The sequence below is a fragment of the Eurosta solidaginis genome, chromosome 2, assembly GCF_040869045.1.
Source record: "Eurosta solidaginis isolate ZX-2024a chromosome 2, ASM4086904v1, whole genome shotgun sequence".
In the NCBI taxonomy this organism is placed as follows: domain Eukaryota; kingdom Metazoa; phylum Arthropoda; class Insecta; order Diptera; family Tephritidae; genus Eurosta; species Eurosta solidaginis.
Genome location: NC_090320.1, coordinates 225,300,093 through 225,321,325, shown reverse-complemented (window position 1 = coordinate 225,321,325; position 21,233 = coordinate 225,300,093). Strand labels below are relative to the sequence as shown.

General features: G+C 38.2%; 1 protein-coding gene across 2 annotated transcripts in view; it reads left to right on the top strand.

Moving 5' to 3' along the window:
- The window catches only part of Tango1 (transport and golgi organization 1), a 52,344-nt gene extending 35,267 nt beyond the window's left edge, over window positions 1-17,077 (top strand). Inside the window, exons 2-12 of one of the 2 annotated variants that reach the window (XM_067767138.1) lie at window positions 963-1,295; window positions 1,354-3,813; window positions 4,479-4,960; window positions 5,034-5,166; window positions 5,237-5,556; window positions 5,633-5,776; window positions 5,846-6,006; window positions 6,069-6,170; window positions 6,361-6,575; window positions 6,636-7,388; window positions 16,109-17,077. In XM_067767138.1, the coding sequence (XP_067623239.1) occupies window positions 1,160-1,295; window positions 1,354-3,813; window positions 4,479-4,960; window positions 5,034-5,166; window positions 5,237-5,556; window positions 5,633-5,776; window positions 5,846-6,006; window positions 6,069-6,170; window positions 6,361-6,575; window positions 6,636-7,388; window positions 16,109-16,203 (5,001 nt within the window). In that variant the 5' untranslated portion in view covers window positions 963-1,159 and the 3' untranslated portion in view covers window positions 16,204-17,077. Of the gene's footprint in view, window positions 1-948; window positions 1,296-1,353; window positions 3,814-4,478; window positions 4,961-5,033; window positions 5,167-5,236; window positions 5,557-5,632; window positions 5,777-5,845; window positions 6,007-6,068; window positions 6,171-6,360; window positions 6,576-6,635; window positions 7,389-16,108 lie in introns of those variants that run through there. The other variant, XM_067767139.1, reaches the window with a different exon arrangement.
- The last annotated feature ends 4,156 nt before the right edge of the window (window positions 17,078-21,233 follow it).

Sequence of the window (21,233 nt, the reverse complement as noted above, 5' to 3'; positions counted from 1 at the left end):
GTTATCGCGCCTTACTTTTATTTATTTTTAATCATACATATATAATAGAAACGTAAACAATATGAACTTAGTAGTTTAGCACGGTCTTACTTATGCAAGCCAATACCAAAAATACCCAAATGATAAATCTGTAATTAAATCCAATTAAGGCCCATATATATTCATTTACTGGTTTATGTGAAAAAAGTACTAAAACTACCATATTTTACTCCTGAGGAATGCAAAAATACAACACTTTGTCGGGGACAACATTGGTGAAAAACTTTCAGATAGCCGAATTACAGAACAAAGAAGAATTTAGAGCGAGACAATTGACGGCTTACTTCACCTGGTTATTCCATCATGCTCACGCACATACAACTTGTATGAGAGCAACCGAAATTGAATTTGCTGCGTGAAAACCTACCTCGATTAACAATTTTTGTTCTGTGTGACATTTGGATTTGACGTTTGCATACATGTTTTACATTGTCGCAACGCATGCTTACTTTGGTTAGGCCAAAAAACGCCTGTTGTTTGCGTGCGCTAAAACGCAGTGCGGTTTTATTAGGTTGGCTTGTTATCGCGCCTTACATTTATTTATTGTTTTTTATAAATTGGTGGAATTCGCTTTGCCAAATAGATTCGCCCTGATATGTCATGGCGGTTGCATGAGGACCAAGGCGAATCCATACCAGGTGGTGGCAAAGCGAATTCAAACAATTCGTCGTGCAGAAGAATGTCAAGTCAAAAGAAAATTTTCATTGATTTCGATTAACTGACATATTGTAGTACCAGGCGTTCCATACCATACTGAATTCGCCTTGCAGGCGTTGTATGGAAAATAAGCAAGAAAAAGCAATCAGCTGTTGGAATAACAACACCTTACTGAATTCGCTTTGATGAGGACCAATATTTTGGGTGACCTTGTGTGACTTCAGTCTAGCAAAAGAACATTGCTGAATTTGACAGACCGATTACAGATGATGTGGCGAACAACGATCGAAGCGAAAATTCACTTATTTTTCATAATAAAAGATTTTTTCCAATTACGTGGATCGTTAGAAACATTGATATAAAATTAAAGAGAAATAAGTGCTTAAAAGTTACAATATTGAAATTTCTAGTGAGTATTTGAAAAAAACAGAAAGGTGGAGTGAAAGCAAGTGAACAATGCAAAATGTTTGGCAATCAAAAATGTACGACAATGAACTCAGTGCTCGTATTATTGGGCGTCTGTTGTATTTTCCTACCTGCTACTTGTACAGCAAAAGGGCTTTCTGATTTCAGGCTATGTGCTGATCCCAAATGCCAAAGTAAGGATTACTTATTATTGATAGCAAATTTCTTTATATATATCTGCTAATTTTACAGCTGTCATATCAACGGGAACGGGTAAAATCAGGTATACAGCAGGTGAGAAAGGAATGGTATCATTTCAAATAAACTCAAAAATACGAGTGAAATCTAAGAGTGCGGGGAAAAATACAAAACTATGGGGCATAGAAATTAATGGGCGTGAAGGTTACGCACCGAAAGAATACATAAGGGAAGAAAAAGTTTACATAAAAGAAAGCGAGTTATTACATACGGTACCAGTGGTATTGCCTAGTTATGAAAGGGAAAATACTACGCCGCAACTAACGCCAGTTGAAGTGCTCAAATCTCCAGAGAGCGCGGGTGAAGTCAAGGCAGAAATTGTTGAAATGCCTTCTGTTGCAGAGTCTACGCCTTTAAAGGCAGTTGATGGAGTCAAATCAACAGAAAATGTGGATGTATCAAAAGAAGAGGTGGCACCGATCAAAACAGAAAAGTTAAAAGAATTGCCAATTGTAAGATCAGACGCAGCGTCTAAGGTAAATGTCAGCGATTTAGGAACAGTATTAGCGACAATAACACCTACACAACCAAATATTGAGATCGTAGATGGCACTGCAATCCCAATGCCTAATGAAATTGATACAAAATCAAGCAACCCGAACAGCGAAAAAGAGAAACTCGGTACCAAATTTAACATCTTAACAGACAAGCCAGCAGATAAAAAATTAGAAAAAGAAGGAACGCTTTCAAACGAAAATTTAAAAACAGTTGGAGCATATCAAGAAGATGTACAATCTCACAAAAGAAAACTGCTGACAATTGAATCGTTTGGAACGCCCGATAATAGCAATGAAGATAATCCCAATGTGGGTGATGATGAAGAAGAAGATGACGACAAAGCGGACGACACTAATGACTTGGAACTTGAAGGCAGAGAAGAGAAAGAAATTAACGAAGCTATTGCAGTTAAAGAGGGCACCGTGGAAATACCTGGACCTTTAATATTAAGCTCAGCACAAAGTTTGGAGATTTTAAAAAAAGATAATAATACAGCAGAAAGAACGGCAGAGCCAAATGATGGTAACATAATTGCAAATAAAGTTGTGCCTCCAGAAACTAATGCAGCAAAAGATGATGCAGAAGTTCCGCACCCGCTTAGGAACGAAAACAAAGACGGTTCAGAAATAATTTTTCATTCGAATATGGCGAAACTTGTTGAGCCAGTTGCTAGAGTCGAAAAAAAAGATGAAGCAATAACTGCAAACAAAGAGCAACTGCATAAAAGCAAAAATATTAAAGAAATTGAGAAAGAACAAAATAAAATTAAGTCGGCGTCAACGCTGTCATTCGAAGAAGCAACTCCTCAAAACGTTGAAGTCACCGCTGGGTCCGCAAATGTGCCGTCAGCTACTGAATCTGGTTACCTGCATCATGCAGATCCGCGCTTAGAAGAATTCGATACAACAACAATGGCGACTGTAATATTACCCCAATCCCAGTCACATGAAATGCTTGTCTCAGGCTCAACTGAATCAACGGTGGTTGTAAGTACTTCACAAATTAATAAGGCTGCGTCCAATGAGCAGGTTGTTAACAATCAATATATTGAACAACTACTGGTTCCTAATACATTGGCTGATGTTGCCACTGTGGAGAATGAAACACAGGAAAGTGTGCATGATATAACAACAACTATTGAAATTACCACACAATCGTCATCAACGCCAAATTCCTTAGAAAATACATCCGAAGAAAAAGTTAATGCCCATAGTATCCAAAGCGCCCAAAATGTGCCTATTATACCATTATTTCAAACACATGATAATAGATATCAATATCAGCGTCATAGGCATGCTCAACCACTTGTAAAGCATAACCAAGAGTATCAACATCAATATTCAGAAAATGATAAAACAAATGAAACAACTTATAAGACTGACGTTAAGGAGACTGAGGCAACGCCAATACAACAATCGAGTAGCGAAGAATTTTTAGACACTCTTCATAATAAAGAACAGCTAGCACTAGAGCAAAAGGTGGATGCATCTAGTGCGCATCAATATTCAGAAGCTCCAAATTATTTGTTGAATACTGAAGAAGAGATTGTAGATACTCTTCATAATAAGGAACAAAAAGCTTTAGAGCAAAAGGTGGATGCACCAGAAGCGGTGCAATATTCAGAAACTCAAAATGCTTTGGCTAGCCAAGAAAGCCAATCAGAAAAGGTAGATGATTTTGCTGATGGTCAAACCAATGCGAACGCTGTTGGTTCGGTAGAGGAAATTTCCTCACATAGCATGCCCATGGCGCAAGTTGAGGTATCTGTGCCAGCGGTGGATATAATACATTTTGAATCAAAAGAAAAAGAACAGGGGTTATTTGCTACAATATTAGGCACCGTAAACAGTTTCTTATCGAATGTCAAGAAAGAAGACGCTGCAGTGCGTGATGAGGAACTAAATCGGATATTATTTCCTGATAGTACTCGTGCCAGCAGGAAGTCCGTCGTTAGTGGTAAGTTGTAGTGTCTTCAATTTTATGTAAATACATAGAATCACTTTCTTCTAGTTGTTGTTGTTATTGTTGTAGCGATAAGGTTTATCTCCGAAGGCTTTGGGCAGTGTTATCGATGTGATGGTCCTTTGCCGCATACAGATCCGGAACGCTCCGGTAACACATCACCATTAAGGTGCTTGCCCGACCATATCGGGAACGATTTATATGGCCACATTAAACCTTCAGGCCATACCGCCCTCCCACCCCTAGATCCATGAGGAGTTCGGGGTCGCCCGAGCCTCGGCTGTTAATGGTTCGCCACGGATAGGTGAGGTTGACAATTGGGTTTGGGAAAGCTATATGTGACCCGGCCTATGAAAATGTGGCTTATGACTCAAAAAAAAAAAAATAATGCAAAAGAAAAACTACTAAGAAACTGAAGAAATGCATTTTTTATCTTTAACAGCTGTTTCTTTTTTGAGTCATAATCCACCTTTTCATAGGCCGGGTCACATATATTGCGCTGGCAAACTTTGAATCTGGTATTTTATTCGCCTCTTACGACAGGCATACCTACCGCGGGTATATTCTGACCCCTTAACCAGCTGGGGTCTTCTAGTATCTACGTTTATCTTAATATCAATTGCTAACATATTAAAAAAAACATTTATTTTCTATCATAGCTGCCGAATATTGCGAAAAACTAACACCAAATAATTGCCCATCACGTGCTCTACGTGATGTAAACAATGCTGCAAGCTCTTCTGCCATAGCAGGATGTCAATTCGATTTCAATGATATGTCCATGGACATGCTGCTAACAGTGGCCGGCAATAAAATGTTTGAAATGAGTGAACTATTGGCCTATTTGGCAACAGTGTCTGTTTCGTGCCTCTTCTTTTTATTTGTATATTATTGCTTTTGTAATAGTAGCCGTGAAGGCGAATTACTGGCTAAGTTGAATACTTTGGAGCGTAGTCTACTTGCGACACATAAAGAAAATGCCATACTCAAAGAAGATTTGAAGGGAACGCGCAATAAATTGTCGAGTATTGAAGATAATTCCTTTGGCTCTAACGATATGGTGATAGCGCTGAAAAAAGAGTTGGAAGACGAAATACAAGAAAAACGACATCTGCAACAACAAGTTGGAAATTTAGAGAAAGTAAGCCAACAGCTCTGCTCACTGATGTAAAATTAAGAGTTAAAAAAAAATTGTTTCTTTTATATTTACTTAGGAACTCGAAAATGCCGCTGAAGCTGGTTTAGAATTAAATAAAATTGTTTCAGAATTGTTAAATAATCAAAGCGGTGATGAGTCTATAATAAGCAGCGTCGAAGAATTACAAAAGCAACTGAATGAGCAACAGAGTAATGATGCAATTATTTGAATACCTATTCAGAGTTTGTTTAAAATTTTTTATTTTTATGCTTAATTTAGAAACAATTTTGGAAATTAACACGAATTTGGCAGACAAAAGTAGAGAAAACAGTGAATTACAGCTTATGATAGCCGAACAAAATGCGCGCCTAAGCGGTGAGATTGCATCGCTACAACAGGACAATGATGAACTCGAAGTTGAGAAATGTAATTTGCAAACACGTCTAGAAGATGTGAAGCGTGAGTTTGAAGAAGATATTACAAAGGCGCTGGAGGGTAAAAATTTTGAGATTAAACGTTTACAAAGCGAATTTCTAGAGCTACGTACGAAGCTTGAGGCGGAGCATACAAAGTATCAGACAAGTATGGCTAAAGTGGAGGTAAAATAGCAAATTTCGCTATATAAAGTTCATGCATTAAAATTAGTTATTCTTCAATTTTTCTATCTATTTTAAGGCTTTAGAAGAGTGTTTGCGCAACGTACGTAGAGATCCGAACGTTAATATGAATCAGGTGATCGATGTGGCGAATGTGCGCGCCGAGCTGTTGGATATGCAAAAACGATATTCCACACTGAAGGAGCGTTTAGATACCGAAGCTGTAAAGCATATACGTTTTATATTTCTTCTATAAATTATTTACTAAAGTAACTGTATATTTTGTAATTAGGATGCCAAAAAATTAGCTGAGGAACAATTACAACTTGCCAGTAGTGAAAATGAGAAAGTGAAGCATGATTTTCATCAATCGGAAAAGGATAAACTGGAAGCTCAGACACGTTTGGAGGTGTTGTCCAACTACTTTAAAGAAAAGGAAACGCAACTACAAAAGTATTATTGAACATTTGTTTATTCACATTTCGTTTTTAATCTTTTTCAATTTTTTTTTGCAGAGAATTAAGTCTGAAAGAAGCAATGTGGCTAAAGCAACAGGGCGAAACCACCAGCACTGTGGATCGTCTCACTACTATGCAAGAAGAAGTACAGGCGCTGAAGTACGTAAAAGTTGCTTCGTAGAAAAAACTATTTTAAAATAATTATTTTAATATAAGAGCCCTTTGAATTGAAACAAAAAGAAAACTCTTGGAATATGCTCAGCAAAAACTATTTACAAACTAAATTTATTCCCGAAAATGCTTTTTTACTGTGTATTTAACATATAGTTTTCTTCTAATAAATTCATAGATCACAAAATGATGCTTTGCGCGCTGAAATTGAAGCTCAACTAGCTGCACATAAAGCGCAAACTGGTACATTAGAAAATCGTGCACATGAAACATGGTTGGCGGCACGACAGTCAGAACGTCGATATGAGGAAGCCAGAGCTGAAGCCACAGCGCTGCGTCGTAAGCTCACCTCGTTGGCGGGTGTAGGGGGTAGCGCAACAGGCGAAACAAATTGTAAACGCGCAATAATTTCTTCAGCTTTTCTTAAAATAAATTTCAATTTCTCTTCCACAGTCGACAAACTAACCACTGCTGATTTAAATAATGCACCATCTCCCATACACACGGAACAACCTAGTTCACCTTTGTTGGGTCGTTTACCACCACCACCACCATTCCTGCCACCACCCTTCATGGGACCACCGCCACCGTTTATGGGTATGCCACCACCATTTTTACCACCAGGTGAAATGCGTCCACCGCCATTGGGACGCCTAATGTCACCACCACCGGGTGCTGGTAGTGGCGGTAGCTGTGGTAGTGGACATATACCGATAACACGTAGAGGTCGTTATTCGCCAAATCGCACTTGTTATGATGATTATGACAACGATGATGAAGATAATGATGATTATGCGGACGACGATGACGACGAGGAAGATGATGTGGATGATGACGAGGAAGAAGAGCGTCTTCGGCAACGACGTCGCCAACAACGTCGTGGTAGCGATTTAAATGGTAGTTGGCGTCGTGATAATTCATATTCACCACCACCACGCGCCTATCGTTCACAATCACCAACCGATAGTCGTTACAATTATACCACTGAACGTGATCTCATATCAACATACGATACCGAAACCGATTTCGAACCATCACCTCGAAAACATAACGAACGTCGTGGTATACGCGGCTCTCGCACCAGCAGCTATCGAGACTATTCACCACCACCAAGTGCTTCGTCACCGCTGAATGCTTCGTCACCGCTGAATGCTTCAACTAATAGCAATCCAGGCAAAAAACATTCAACTGCAGCATTTAACAAAAGTAAGATTGTGAGACTTCCTTGTTATATGTAGTCATGTCATAACTGATGTGGTCTATTATAAGTTTGGGCTATTGTATTAGGAAATGATGCTTCTTTTTTTACGAAAAGACATGCAATTAAACTGTTAATATATTCGAGGCTTTGAATGTAATAACTTTTTAAACCAAATTTTTTTGTCACTTTTGGTCTATTTATATCTTATTACTTATGCAAAACGCATACTTTTATGGCCACCTATATGAGATTACTAACATACATATTGTACCGAAAATTCATAATGAAAGGAGGGAAGGAAGTATTACACCAGAACGAACATAAACACACGCTTCACCACGTTTGCGCTGACAGCCTCATTACATATGATGTAATAATATTCAGCATATGATGTTTGTCATCAACATAATTTGCAGAATATCATACGATCACTGTGATGTTAAATCATTTTATAGCCAAAATTTGAGCGCAGAATTACTGATTATTCATTTAAGTATCTTCGTATATCGTCACGAGATACTTTGATTAATATGCGAATCTTTATTCATTTTTCAATCAAATTTGAAAAAAAAAATGACTACATTGAGATATATATATGTATCATATGATAACATTAAACATATAATGCTGTATACCACCCTCATCTGCTCACATCATATTATTACTTCGATGCTAAACAATTTAAATTAGAATTTGAGTGCCGATTAATTAATTATTATTGTTCTAGTTATTTTGAATATCATCAGGAGTTACTTGTACTTCAGTAATTTTAAATAACATGCGGATATTCATTCATCACCTTTATTTCGTACCTTAAGATCAGTTCATATCATGTTGTTGTTGTTGTTGTAGCGATAAGGACAGAAGGCCTTGGTTGCGCTGGCAACCCCTTGAAATAATACTATAACACCATATATTTAAACAACACTGCTTGGTATCATTCCGGAACTAACAATTGTATAGCTTCGTGGTCAGCGCAGCGTGCCTAAAGCGTACTGATGATGAAGGCTTAGTACCCTTTGAAATGGATCTATCTGCGCAGCTATAGCAGGTTGTCTGACAATTTTTCTACTTACTTTTCCAAAGGCAAAATACAATTTTTCAATTATAGAAAAATTAAAAAAAAAAAAAAAACAAGTAAGGATGGGACTGTCTTCGGCTATGCCGAAGGCTTCATACCTTTCATGACTGGGGCTGAACAATAATCTTAACCCGTTCGTAATCTCCAAATAATCGGATGTATAAGATAAGAAATATATAGTGAACAGATGTACATACCTAAACGATTTCTGAGATAAATATAAAATAAAAAATGTCAAAAAACCCCCTTATCTGAACGATCGGTTGTATGGGATATATATTCTATATAGCTCCAATCGAAATGATTTTTACAGGAAATCTTCTATGATATATTATAATATATATCACCAAGTTTCACGTTTTTATATTGGAAATTAAGGGAGAAATGGCTAAAAACCTTTCTATCTGAAAAATCGGTTGTATGGGATATATATTAAATACAGCTCCGATCGAAATGATTTTTTCATGAAATCTTCTGTGATATATTAGAATAAATATCACCAAGTTTAACGTTTTTATATTGAAAATTAAGGGAGAAAATGCCAAAAATCTTTCTATCTGAACGATCGGTTGTATGGGATATATACTATATAAAGCTCCGATCAAAGTGATTTTTCCAGATAATCTTCTATGATATATTAAAATATATATCACTGAGTTTCACGTTTATACTTTCTAAATTAAGGGAGAAATGGTCAAAAATCTTTCTATCTGAACGATCGGTTGTATAGGATATAACTATATATAGCTTCGATCAAAGTGATTTCTTCAGGATATCTTCTATGATATATTAGAATATATAACACCGAGTTTCACGTTTATACTTTCTAAATTGCGGCAGGAATGAGCAAAATCGTCTTATCTGAACGATCGGTTGTATGGGAGATATATGTTATAGTGGTTCGATCCTACCGGATCCGACAAATGTCTATTATAATACAAAAATACATCCTTTGAGGAACTCGTTTGCGTTCAAACAGACAGACGGACGGACGGACGGACAGACAGACATGGCTATATCAACTCAGTTCGTCGCCCTGATCAATTCGGTATACTTAATGGTGAGTCTATCTTCTATATTTCTCAACGTTACAAACATCGGACCAAAGTTAATATACCATTTCATGTTCATGAAAGGTATAAAAAAAAAACAATAATTACACAAGTTTACAAATTCAGGTCAACTATTGGATATGAGCAGATAAGAACGACTCTTATCTATATTTGATATGCTGTATTCGAATCTGCATTCAGTTTTTATACTCAGTTGAGCAGAGCTCACAGAGTATATTAAGTTTGATTGGATAACGGTTGGTTGTACATATATAAAGGAATCGAGATAGATATAGACTTCCATATATCAAAATAATCAGGATCGAAAAAAAATTTGATTGAGCCATGTCCGTCCGTCCGTCCGTCCGTCCGTCCGTCCGTTAACACGATAACTTGAGTAAATTTTGAGGTATCTTGATGAAATTTGGTATGTAGGTTCCTAAGCACTCATCTCAGATCGCTATTTAAAATGAACGATATCGGACTATAACCACGCCCACTTTTTCGATATCGAAAATTTCGAAAAATCGAAAAAATGCGATAATTCATTGCCAAAGGCGGCTAAAGTGATGAAACTTGGTAGATGGGTTGACGTTATGACGCAGAATAGAAAATTAGTAAGATTTTGGACAATGGGCGTGGCACCGCCCACTTTTACAAGAAGGTAATTTAAAAGTTTTGCAAGCTTTAATTTGGCAGTCGTTGAAGATATCATGATGAAATTTGGCAAGAACGTTCCTCCTATTACTATATATGTGCTAAATAAAAATTAGCAAAATTGGATGAAGAACACGCCCACTTTTTAAAAAAAAATTTTTTTAAATTCAAATTTTAACAAAAAATTTAATATCTTTACTGTATATAAGTAAATTAAGTCAAAATTCAACTCCAGTAATGACATGATGCAACAAAATACAAAAATAAAAGAAAATTTCAAAATGGGTGTGGCTCCGCCCATTTTCATTTAGTTTGTCTAGAATACTTTTAATGTCATAAGTCGAACAAAAATTTACCAATCCTTCTCAAATTTGGTAGGAGCATAGATTCTGTGACGGTAACTGTTCTCTGTGAAAATGGACGAAATCGGTGGAAGCCACGCCCAGTTTTTATACACAGTCCACCGTCTGTCCTTCCGCTCGGCCGTTAACACAATAACTTGAGCAAAAACCGATATATCTTTACTAAGCTTAGCCCACGTACTTATCTGAACTCACTTTATCTTGGTATAAAAAATGGCCGAAATCCGACCATAACCACGCCCACTTTATCGATATCGAAAATTACGAAAAATGAAAAAATGCCATAATTCTATACCAACTACGAAAAAAGGGATAAAACATGGTAACTGGATTGGTTTATTGACGCAAAATATAACTTTGGAAAAAACTTTGTAAAATGGGTGTGACACCTACCATATTATGTAGAAGAAAATGAAAAAGTTCTACAAGGCGAAATCAACAGCCCTTGGAATCTTGGCAGGAATACTGTTAGTGGTATTGCATATATAAATAAATTAGCAGTACCCGACAGATGATTTTCTGGATCACCTGGTCCACATTTTGGTCGATATCGCGAGAACGCCTTCACATATACATCTAAGGGCCACTCGCTTTTAAAACCCTCATTAAGACTTTTTATTTGATATCCATATCGTACAAACACATTCTAGAGTCACCCTGGCCCACCCTAATGGCGATATCTCGAAAATGCGTCCACCTATAGACCTAATGCCCACTCCCTCTTAAAATGCTCAGTAATACCTTTCGTTTGATACCCATATCGTACAAACATTCTAGAGTCACCCCTGGCCCACCCTAATGGCGATATCTCGAAAAGGCGTCCATCTATATACCTAATGTCCACTCCCTCTTAAAATGCTCAGTAACACCTTTCGTTTGATACCCATATCGTACAAACATTCTAGAGTCACCCCTGGCCCACCCTAATGGCGATATCTCGAAAAGGCGTCCACCTATAGACCTAATGCCCACTCCCTCTTAAAATGCTCAGTAACACCTTTCGTTTGATACCCATATCGTACAAACATTCTAGAGTCACCCCTGGCCCACCCTAATGGCGATATCTCGAAAAGGCGTCCACCTATAGACCTAATGCCCACTCCCTCTTAAAATGCTCAGTAACACCTTTCGTTTGATACCCATATCGTACAAACATTCTAGAGTCACCCGTGGTCCACCTTTATGGCGATATCTCGAAAAGGCGTCCACCTATAGAACTAAGGATTACTCCCTTTTAAAATACTCATTACCACCTTTCATTTGATACCCATATCGTACAAACACATTCTAGAGTCACCCTGGCCCACCCTAATGGCGATATCTCGAAAAGGCGTCCACCTATAGACCTAATGCCCACTCCCTCTTAAAATGCTCAGTAACACCTTTCGTTTGATACCCATATCGTACAAACATTCTAGAGTCACCCCTGGCCCACCCTAATGGCGATATCTCGAAAAGGCGTCCACCTATAGACCTAATGCCCACTCCCTCTTAAAATGCTCAGTAACACCTTTCGTTTGATACCCATATCGTACAAACATTCTAGAGTCACCCTTGGTCCACCTTTATGGCGATTTCTCGAAAAGGCGTCCACCTATAGAACTAAGGATTACTCCCTTTTAAAATACTCATTACCACCTTTCATTTGATACCCATATCGTACAAACACATTCTAGAGTCACCCTGGCCCACCCTAATGGCGATATCTCGAAAAGGCGTCCACCTATAGACCTAATGCCCACTCCCTCTTAAAATGCTCAGTAACACATTTCGTTTGATACCCATATCGTACAAACATTCTAGAGTCACCCCTGGCCCACCCTAATGGCGATATCTCGAAAAGGCGTCCACCTATAGACATAATGCCCACTCCCTCTTAAAATGCTCAGTAACACCTTTCGTTTGATACCCATATCGTACAAACATTCTAGAGTCACCCCTGGCCCACCCTAATGGCGATATCTCGAAAAGGCGTCCACCTATAGACCTAATGCCCACTCCCTCTTAAAATGCTCAGTAACACCTTTCGTTTGATACCCATATCGTACAAACACATTCTAGAGTCACCCCTGGCCCACCCTAATGACGATATCTCGAAAAGGCGTCCACCTATAGACCTCATGCCCACTCCCTCTTAAAATGTTCAGTAGCACCTTTCGTTTGATACCCATATCGTACAAACATTCTAGAGTCACCCTTGGTCCACCTTTATGGCGATATCTCGAAAAGGCGTCCACCTATAGAACTAAGGATTACTCCCTTTTAAAATACTCATTACCATCTTTCATTTGATACCCATATCATACAAACACATTCTATAGTCACCCCTGGCCCACCCTAATGGCGACATTTCGAAAAGGCGTCCGCCTATAGACCTAATGCCCACTCCCTCTTAAAATGCTCAGTAACACCTTTCATTGGATTCCCATATCGTACAACTAGAGACACCCCTGGTCCACCTTTATGGCGATATCTCGAAACGGCGTCCACCTATGGAACTAAGGATCACTCCTTTTCAAAATACTCATTAACAGCTTTCATTTGATACCCATATCGTACAAACACATTCTAGAGTCACCCTGGCCCACCCTAATGGCGATATCTCGAAAAGGCGTCCACCTATATACCTAATGTCCACTCCCTCTTAAAATGCTCAGTAACACCTTTCGTTTGATACCCATATCGTACAAACATTCTAGAGTCACCCCTGGCCCACCCTAATGGCGATATCTCGAAAAGGCGTCCACCTATAGACCTAATGCCCACTCCCTCTTAAAATGCTCAGTAACACCTTTCGTTTGATACCCATATCGTACAAACACATTCTAGAGTCAGCCCTGGTCCACCTTTATGGCGATATCCCTAAATGGCGTCCATCCATAGAACTATGGCCTACTCTCTCTTAAAATACTCTTTAATACCTTCCATTTGATACACATGTCATACAACCACATTCCAGGGTTATCCTAGGTTCATTTTCCTACATGGTGATTTTCCTTATTTTGTCTCCATAGCTCTCAACTGAGTATTTAATGTTCGGTTACACCCGAACTTAGCCTTCCTTACTTGTTTAAGATTGATTCTAGTTTCAGAGTTCTCGCATGGTAGGACCATTGTGCTGTTATAGCAGCTTTTAAATAGTGGCACTGCTTGGTAAGTCATTTCAACTGTAACTGTAAAATAATATAAGTCATTAGAGCAAATAAAAATGCAGATACAGTGTTGCAAAGTTGATTCAAAGTGTTTTTGTTACGTTTGTGGTTGTTATATGATTAAAAAAGTGGCAAAATAATAACAAATGCGCTCAAAGATGCGTATCTGCACTACTTTGGTTTCAGAGTAGCAGACACTCATAAGTCATGGATACCGAAATTTATTTGTAACGCATGCAAAACAAAGCTGTATAAGTGGTCATTGGGAGAACGTGAGTACTTTTCCTTTTCAATGCCAGCGCTCTGGAGAGAACCTAAAAACCATGTAGATGATTGCTACTTTTGTTTGATGAAAGTTACGGGTATAAATGCAAAAAAATTAAAAAAATATAAATATCCTTATGTGTCACCAGTATCCAAGCCAGCTCCACGTACTGCTAATGATTCATTGCCAGTTTGTCCAAGTATAAGTGGGAACGTCCTGGAAACTTTAACTCCATCACCCCCGAGCAGTGAAAGCTACTTTGTCATGGAAGCAACACATTTAATTTCGCAAGATGAACTAAGCGATTTGATTCGTGATTTGAATTTATCCAAACAAAAAGCACGAGTTGCTAGCATCGCGGTTGCAGCAATGGAAATATCTAGACTCTCGAACACAAGTTACTGTCTACAGAAACAGAAATCAGGCACTTCGACCGTTCTTCAAAAAAGAAGGCAACATAAGTTTCTGTAACGATATTAATGGTTTATTTAATGAAATGAATACACCGTACGATCGAAACGAATGGCGTTTATTCATTGATGGTTCCAAATATAGCCTAAAAGCTGATCTTCTCCACAATGGAAATAACAAACCATCTATTCCTATTGCTCATGCAGTACAAACGAAGGAATGCTACGAAAAAATGCGGAAGATCCTGTGCTTCATCAAATAAAATGATCATAAATGGAAAATATGTGGTGATCTAAAGGTTTAAACATTAATTTCAATTAAATCGGAAACACTTATTTTTTAAATTATTTCAAGAGGTAATTGGTATCTTAACTGGAATGCGATCTGGATTCACTAAATTTTGTTGTTTTTTATGCTTGTGGGATAGCCCCGCAACTGAACATCATTATGTGAGAAAATAATGGCAAAGTCGTACTCCGGCTTTTCAGTACTTAGTCAAGTTGTTTCCTAAATTGTCATATGCAAAAATCAAAGAAGGAATATTTGTCAGACCTGATGTTAGAAAATTAATGGCTGATAAAAAATTTACAAAATGTTTAACGCCCGATGAAGCAGCCGCATGGACATCTTTTAAAGATATCGTTCACCATTTTCATGGTAATCACAAATCCCCTAATTTTAAGGAAATTATTGGCGATATGTTGGAAAATTATCGAAAGATTGGAGCTAGAATGTCTCTAAAGATGCATGTTCTGCATTCCCATCTCGATTTTTTTCCCGAAAACTTGGGTGATACGAGCGACGAACAAGGAGAGCGGCTACACCAAGATCTAGCCAACATTGAAACACGATACCAAAGATTTTGGGATGAAGGCATGATGAGCGACTACTGTTGGACTCTAATATGCGAAACAGATACTAAACAATACAAAAGGCAAAGTTCCACCAATCTTCATTTCTGATTTGTTACTTTTAAGTTAATAAAATGAATATTATTTGACAAAAATCTTTAAAAATGTATTTATTGACTGTATTAAAAACTAGAATCAATCTTAAAAAACGGAATAAAGAATCGGATTCAGCGTCATAAATTGTCTTAAAAACCGCTTTTAGTTGTCTAGATCCGTGTATACTTGTGTTATCAAATTATTGTTCTGGCCTTGAGCTCGAATCGAACCCTGAATTCCGGCACTAGTTAGAAACAGATGCGAGATTGCGGGACTATCTTTCGCCAACATATCGTAATTATTTTCATGTTGTTTTGTGAGAATTTCGGCACCACTTTCATGAAAGTCTTGAGGCTAGTGCAATATTATTTTCATAACTATCGTAGAGAGATTAGTGATTCAAGGTTCGAGAGAGAGAGAGAGAGATTAGGACAAACTGGGCGGTCCTATAAAGTTATTCGTCAGTCAAATTACTTAAACAGCGGGAAAATTGACATGATATGGCCACTATAAAGCTAGGCCTTAAGTTGTATGCATTTCAGCACTCGTTTTATGTATGGTAGTAAATATGTATATTACATCAAAAATTCGAATACGGAATAATTTAATATTTAAAAATATCTTTATGCACACAAAAAGAATTTACTTCAATCAACATCTCAAGAATTGAAAATGTCTTTAGAGGTGTGTTACGTTGAAGCTTGTTTTGATTAGTTGTAAATATACAAGAGTTTTTAATGCATTATTAAAAAAGTGAAGCCTTTTACTTACACAACTTTTTCTTTGCTGTCTCTACAGACCATATAAGTTCCGGTTCTGAGAGGTCTTACAATGCAAAACCACCACCACAGCGGCACGGCGGAAAGAAAAATAGCGGTAAATCGGTGGTATAAACGATGATAGGTTGGAAGACTGCACGTAGAGTTTAATTACAATGATATTCAAACATACATACATACTTATGTAGGCATCGACTTATAGTGTACTTTAAATGTTTGATTGGTTAAGGGCGGGAGTTTAATAATAGATAAATCAATTGTTATATATATCAAAAAACGATCAAGAAATAGCGAGATGAGAATATCAATCGAGAACATTAACACCAATACCAACAATATAGTAATAGCAACACCTACATCGTATTTCGCAACCATCATAACACACGCGTATATGCATAACAAGCGTAGTGTATCGGCGCAGTGTTTGCTAACGTGATTCCATATTCTGCCAAAATGTTATATATTTACAGCATTTCACTTTCACACATATTTTTTTTAAGCATACATACCTATATACTATAATAATAACTAATGTAAATCGAAAAACAATTTATGCAAGTTGTTAGCCACACATAACTCTATACGTTAATTCCTTAACCGTTTTTTTGTTAAATAAAAAATAATTATATTTTCACATACAGTTGTATTTAAAAGTAAAAGAAGGTTGGAATAAGTACCTACCACTTTGTAGTGTGCATTATGGATTTTTTTTTATGCAGAAAAAAATTTCTTGGCGTCAGCAAGCGTTTGCATTTGCTGTATGTATTGTTTCCAGTTTTCTCACCCAGAACTTCCAATCGACGCCAATAATGGTAGTAATAACACACGTTTCTATTTGTTTTTACGTATTTAAGAATGTACTATGTTGTATAATATGTTGATCAGAGTTTTATTTTTAAAGAGTCATGTATAAAAATATCACATTAGAAGAAATTAAAATCTTATCAGATATATCTTAAAAGAAAATATAAATCTTAAATACTTTAAACCTGTATTCCTTTTCTTTGTAGTTTATTTAGATATACAGATACATCTGATGTGATAATTGCGCACTGAAACGATGCGATGCCATCACATGATGCGTTCTTTGCACAGTGTGATGTGATTATTCATCATATGATAAAGCGTAAGATCATTAGTTGTGATGTTGATGTTTGATCATGTGATTATTTCTACATGTTCATTCAATGGTATCAGCTTAAGAACTCCACGGTATCAGTGCACTCCACAAACTGGCGTCGGACCTCTATGCAAGGAATTGACCGGTAAATCTTGTACTCAAAGATCAATACCCAACACTAGCAGAGTAGGAACGCACTCTCCACGGAAACGCGAGTCACTCTAGCTCAACTTCGATCTGGATACTGTAAGAGGTTAAACTCTTACCTATTCAGAATCAACCGCGACGTACAAAACATATGCCCTGCTTGTAATGTGTCCCCACATGACACCAACCATCTCTTTAACTGTATTGTGGAACCAACGCCTCTAACCCCCTTCTCATTATGGTTCACCCCCGTTGAAACAGCAAGTTTCCTTGGGCTCCCGTTAGAGGACATTGATGACAATTTGTGATCGGTCGCACCTATTGGATGGGGCGATGCACTGCTACAACAACAACAACAGCTTAAGAAAGTTCAATTATAAATTGGTATAAAATATTGCTATACGATAGTGGTGTGACGTTTGCATGCCAGATGTGAAGCTTATCGACCTGAGCACGTTGAGAGATGTTACATCGTGTAGGCTGAATTTTCCGACTTGAGGGCCAAAGAGATTTTCCTGGCCCACCCGGGCGCTGATTATATTTCTGCTTTGGTGGATACTGAAAGGAAATTAGTTTCGGCTGCGAAAGTATGACCAAAGACTTTTAAGTTGAGAAGCTTTCGGAGTTTGCTCTGTTTTTGCCCATTTTGGGCAAGGACTTTCGGAATCTTTGAGGGAGCTGTGTTATCCAAATGGGGAAGAGTTGTTTAACTTGAATGTGAGCTTGTACTGCAACCGCGTGTCATGACCCTTAGAATGGAAGATATGTTAATTATGTCTCCAACCCCATTAAAGTAATGGTGTATCCACTCACATAACACATTTTTACCAAGTCAAGTGCGCCTTGGGCGCTGGTCAAACGGTTCTTCGACCCGTGTGTACTGTGCATCGTGAGGTAAAGCCGTGTACCCCAGCGGGTTAGGGGGTCAGAATATACCCGCGGTAGGTATGCCTGTCGTAAGAGGCGATATATATAGCTTCTCCAAACCCAATTGTCAAACTCACTTATCCGCGGCGAATCCTGTTTCACTAACAGACGAGGCTTTGGCGACCCCAAGCTCCTCATGGAACTAGGGTGTGTGGAGGGAGGGAGGGCCTGAAGGTTTAATGTGGCCATATAAATCGTTCCCGAGATGGTCGGTCTAGCACTTTAATGGTGCTGTGTTACCGGAGCATACCGCATATGTATCCTGCAAAGGACCATCACATCGATAACACTCCCCAAAGCCTTCGGGCAGTAACCTTATCGCTACAACAACAACCGGTAAAGCCGGGAGGGAAGGTACTCACGTAAATCAGACGATCCAAAGTGCCTTCACGGACATTCTAATTTCTTTCGATTTTTCCCTCAAACGCTGCACGAAGGATGCAATCGTTGCTTACTGTACCTCACTGCGCTAGCCTTTGTCTCGCTTTGATCAGTCAGGGTTCTTCTCTAAAAAATATATCCATATTATCCCGCAATAAATTTCGTATGACCGAGCGAGCCGGAAACAGCTGTGCAGCACCGCTCCTTTCCTTTCTCGAGGCATTGGATTTTCACTACAGTTAAACACCTTAGTGGATTTCAGCCCGTATATGGCCACCCCGCAGCTTTTCACAGTCGCATTCACCGTCGTTTTATCGATTGCGATCAGTAGATCCTCAGCTTCTTGTTCTGTTTCCCAAATAGTTTCAATAGAAATTCAGCTGCCTTTGCTGCACATTGAAATCATTGGACGAAGCAATGTTTTGGACCGACGAGCCACGTTCACACCTCACATTCACGACTTGAGGCCTTTTGAAAGCCATCCACGTCGAAGAATACTTCCGTACTGTAGGCTTCGAGCATTAGCTCTACCTACATAGTGAGGCCAAAGAGCTCAACATTAAAGAGCAGAACAGACAGTTTTTGCTTAATTGCTATTTTGCTACATGAGTCACCCTAGCCTTCGTTCTGGATACTGTAACAGGTAAAACTCTTACTTGTCCAGAATCAACCCCGACATACGTAAGGTATGTCCTGCTCGTGCCCCCAAATGACAACAATAATCTTTTAAATTGTAATCTGGAGCCTACGCCTCTAGCACCAACCTCCCTATGGTGCACCCCTGTTGAAACTGCTAGTTTCTTTGCGCCTCGTAAATAGGGCTTTGAGGACAATATGTGAGTGGTCGCACCCACTGAAGGAAATTCCAGCTATAGACAGCCACGCGTTAGCGCACACCACAGTGGGCAAGTCACCACTAGTGTGGAGTGTGTGAAGTAGGCAACTGGCAGCCAACGGGTGGAAGAGTCTGTTTCTAAGGAGCGCGATAACACAAATTCAAAGTACCGCAAAACACGGCGAGGTGAACGCATGAAGAATGAAGGATGAGCGAACGCCGTGAGGATCGCCGATTGTCGAGACACTTGCCCACTAAAAAGGCACACCGCGAGGTGAATAAAAGAGACGCCAGTAGTGGACGAACTGGGAGGCCGAGTGGGGCCAAGCACTTGGCACTGAGTGATGATCACGGGTGGGCATGAGCTTAGCACCTGCTAAGCGGTCATATACGTATACGACGAGCGAACGAAAAATGACTACTTCGTCAAAATCAACGACCAAACACATTTAGTTTGATTTCGACTGCCGTACAATAAGGAAGTGTCGCACGTAATATTACCACACAAAACGGTCGAAAAATACGTACATATGAATGAAAAATTTCCAGGTTGGGTTGGAGTTATCATGGTGGAATAACCAGGTGAAGTAAGCCGTCAATTGTCTCGCTCTAAATTCTCCTTTGTTCTGTCATTCGGTTCATCTGAAAATTTTTCACCAATATTGGCCCCGAAAAAGTGTTTTGTTTTGCATTTTTCAGGAGTAAAAGATGGTTGTTTTAGTATTTTTTAAACGGTTTTATTTAGCTTGACTTGAACAGGCCGTTATGATTAAAATTTAAGTAACTTTCGGATAAACTACAAGCTTGAAACTTGGAATATAGTTCAGGACCCGATTACAATGCAATAATAAGAAAAGAAAACTCCGATAGGTGGCGCATGGATCGAAATATTTCAAAAAATCGTATTTGTGGTCCGATTAGGCTCATATTTGGAAAACATAATACATACATGAATAGTAATAATAATACTAAAATGTAGAACATAATTAGGTACTAGTCATCACACCCCTCATCAATCTAGGGAGTTGATCACAAATTTTTATAATTTTCCCGCAAACTAAACATTGTGGCTTATTGACGCTATTTAAAACAAACATAAAATAATTTAAAAAAAATTTTTAAGTTAAACGGTTTTATTGAAAACAATACTTACATGAAGTAATAATAATACGAAAAGCTAGAAAATAATTAGGTAGGTACTAGTCATCACACTCTTTATCAATCTATGGCGTTGATCAGACAATTAAATAAAAGCGTTGGGCACGTGAAATTTCTAAAAATGTGACTGATTAAGGTTCAGTTAGTTTTACTTATGACTATCAGTAGAAATATGACGCGTCCAACGTTTTTATTTAATTGTCTGATCAACGCCATAGATTGATAAGGAGTGTGATGACTAGTACCTACCTAATTATTTTCTAGCTTTTCGTATTATTATTACTTCATGTAAGTATTGTTTTCAATAAAACCGTTTAACTTAAAAAATTTTTTTTAATTATTTTATTTTCAAGTTTTTAGTCTTTATTTAATGCCTATTATTTCTCATTCTATTTAGTTCATTTAGTGACTCATTATTACAAGGACTCTTTCCTGACAATTTGTTACAACTTAAGTCCTCAATACATAATCCTTCCAAAGACTTTATTCGACTCTGCGCCACGTATGCTTGTCCCTCCTCCAACTCCAAAATAATTTGATGTCACTTCTATCGGACTGTATGCAATATTTGTTCCA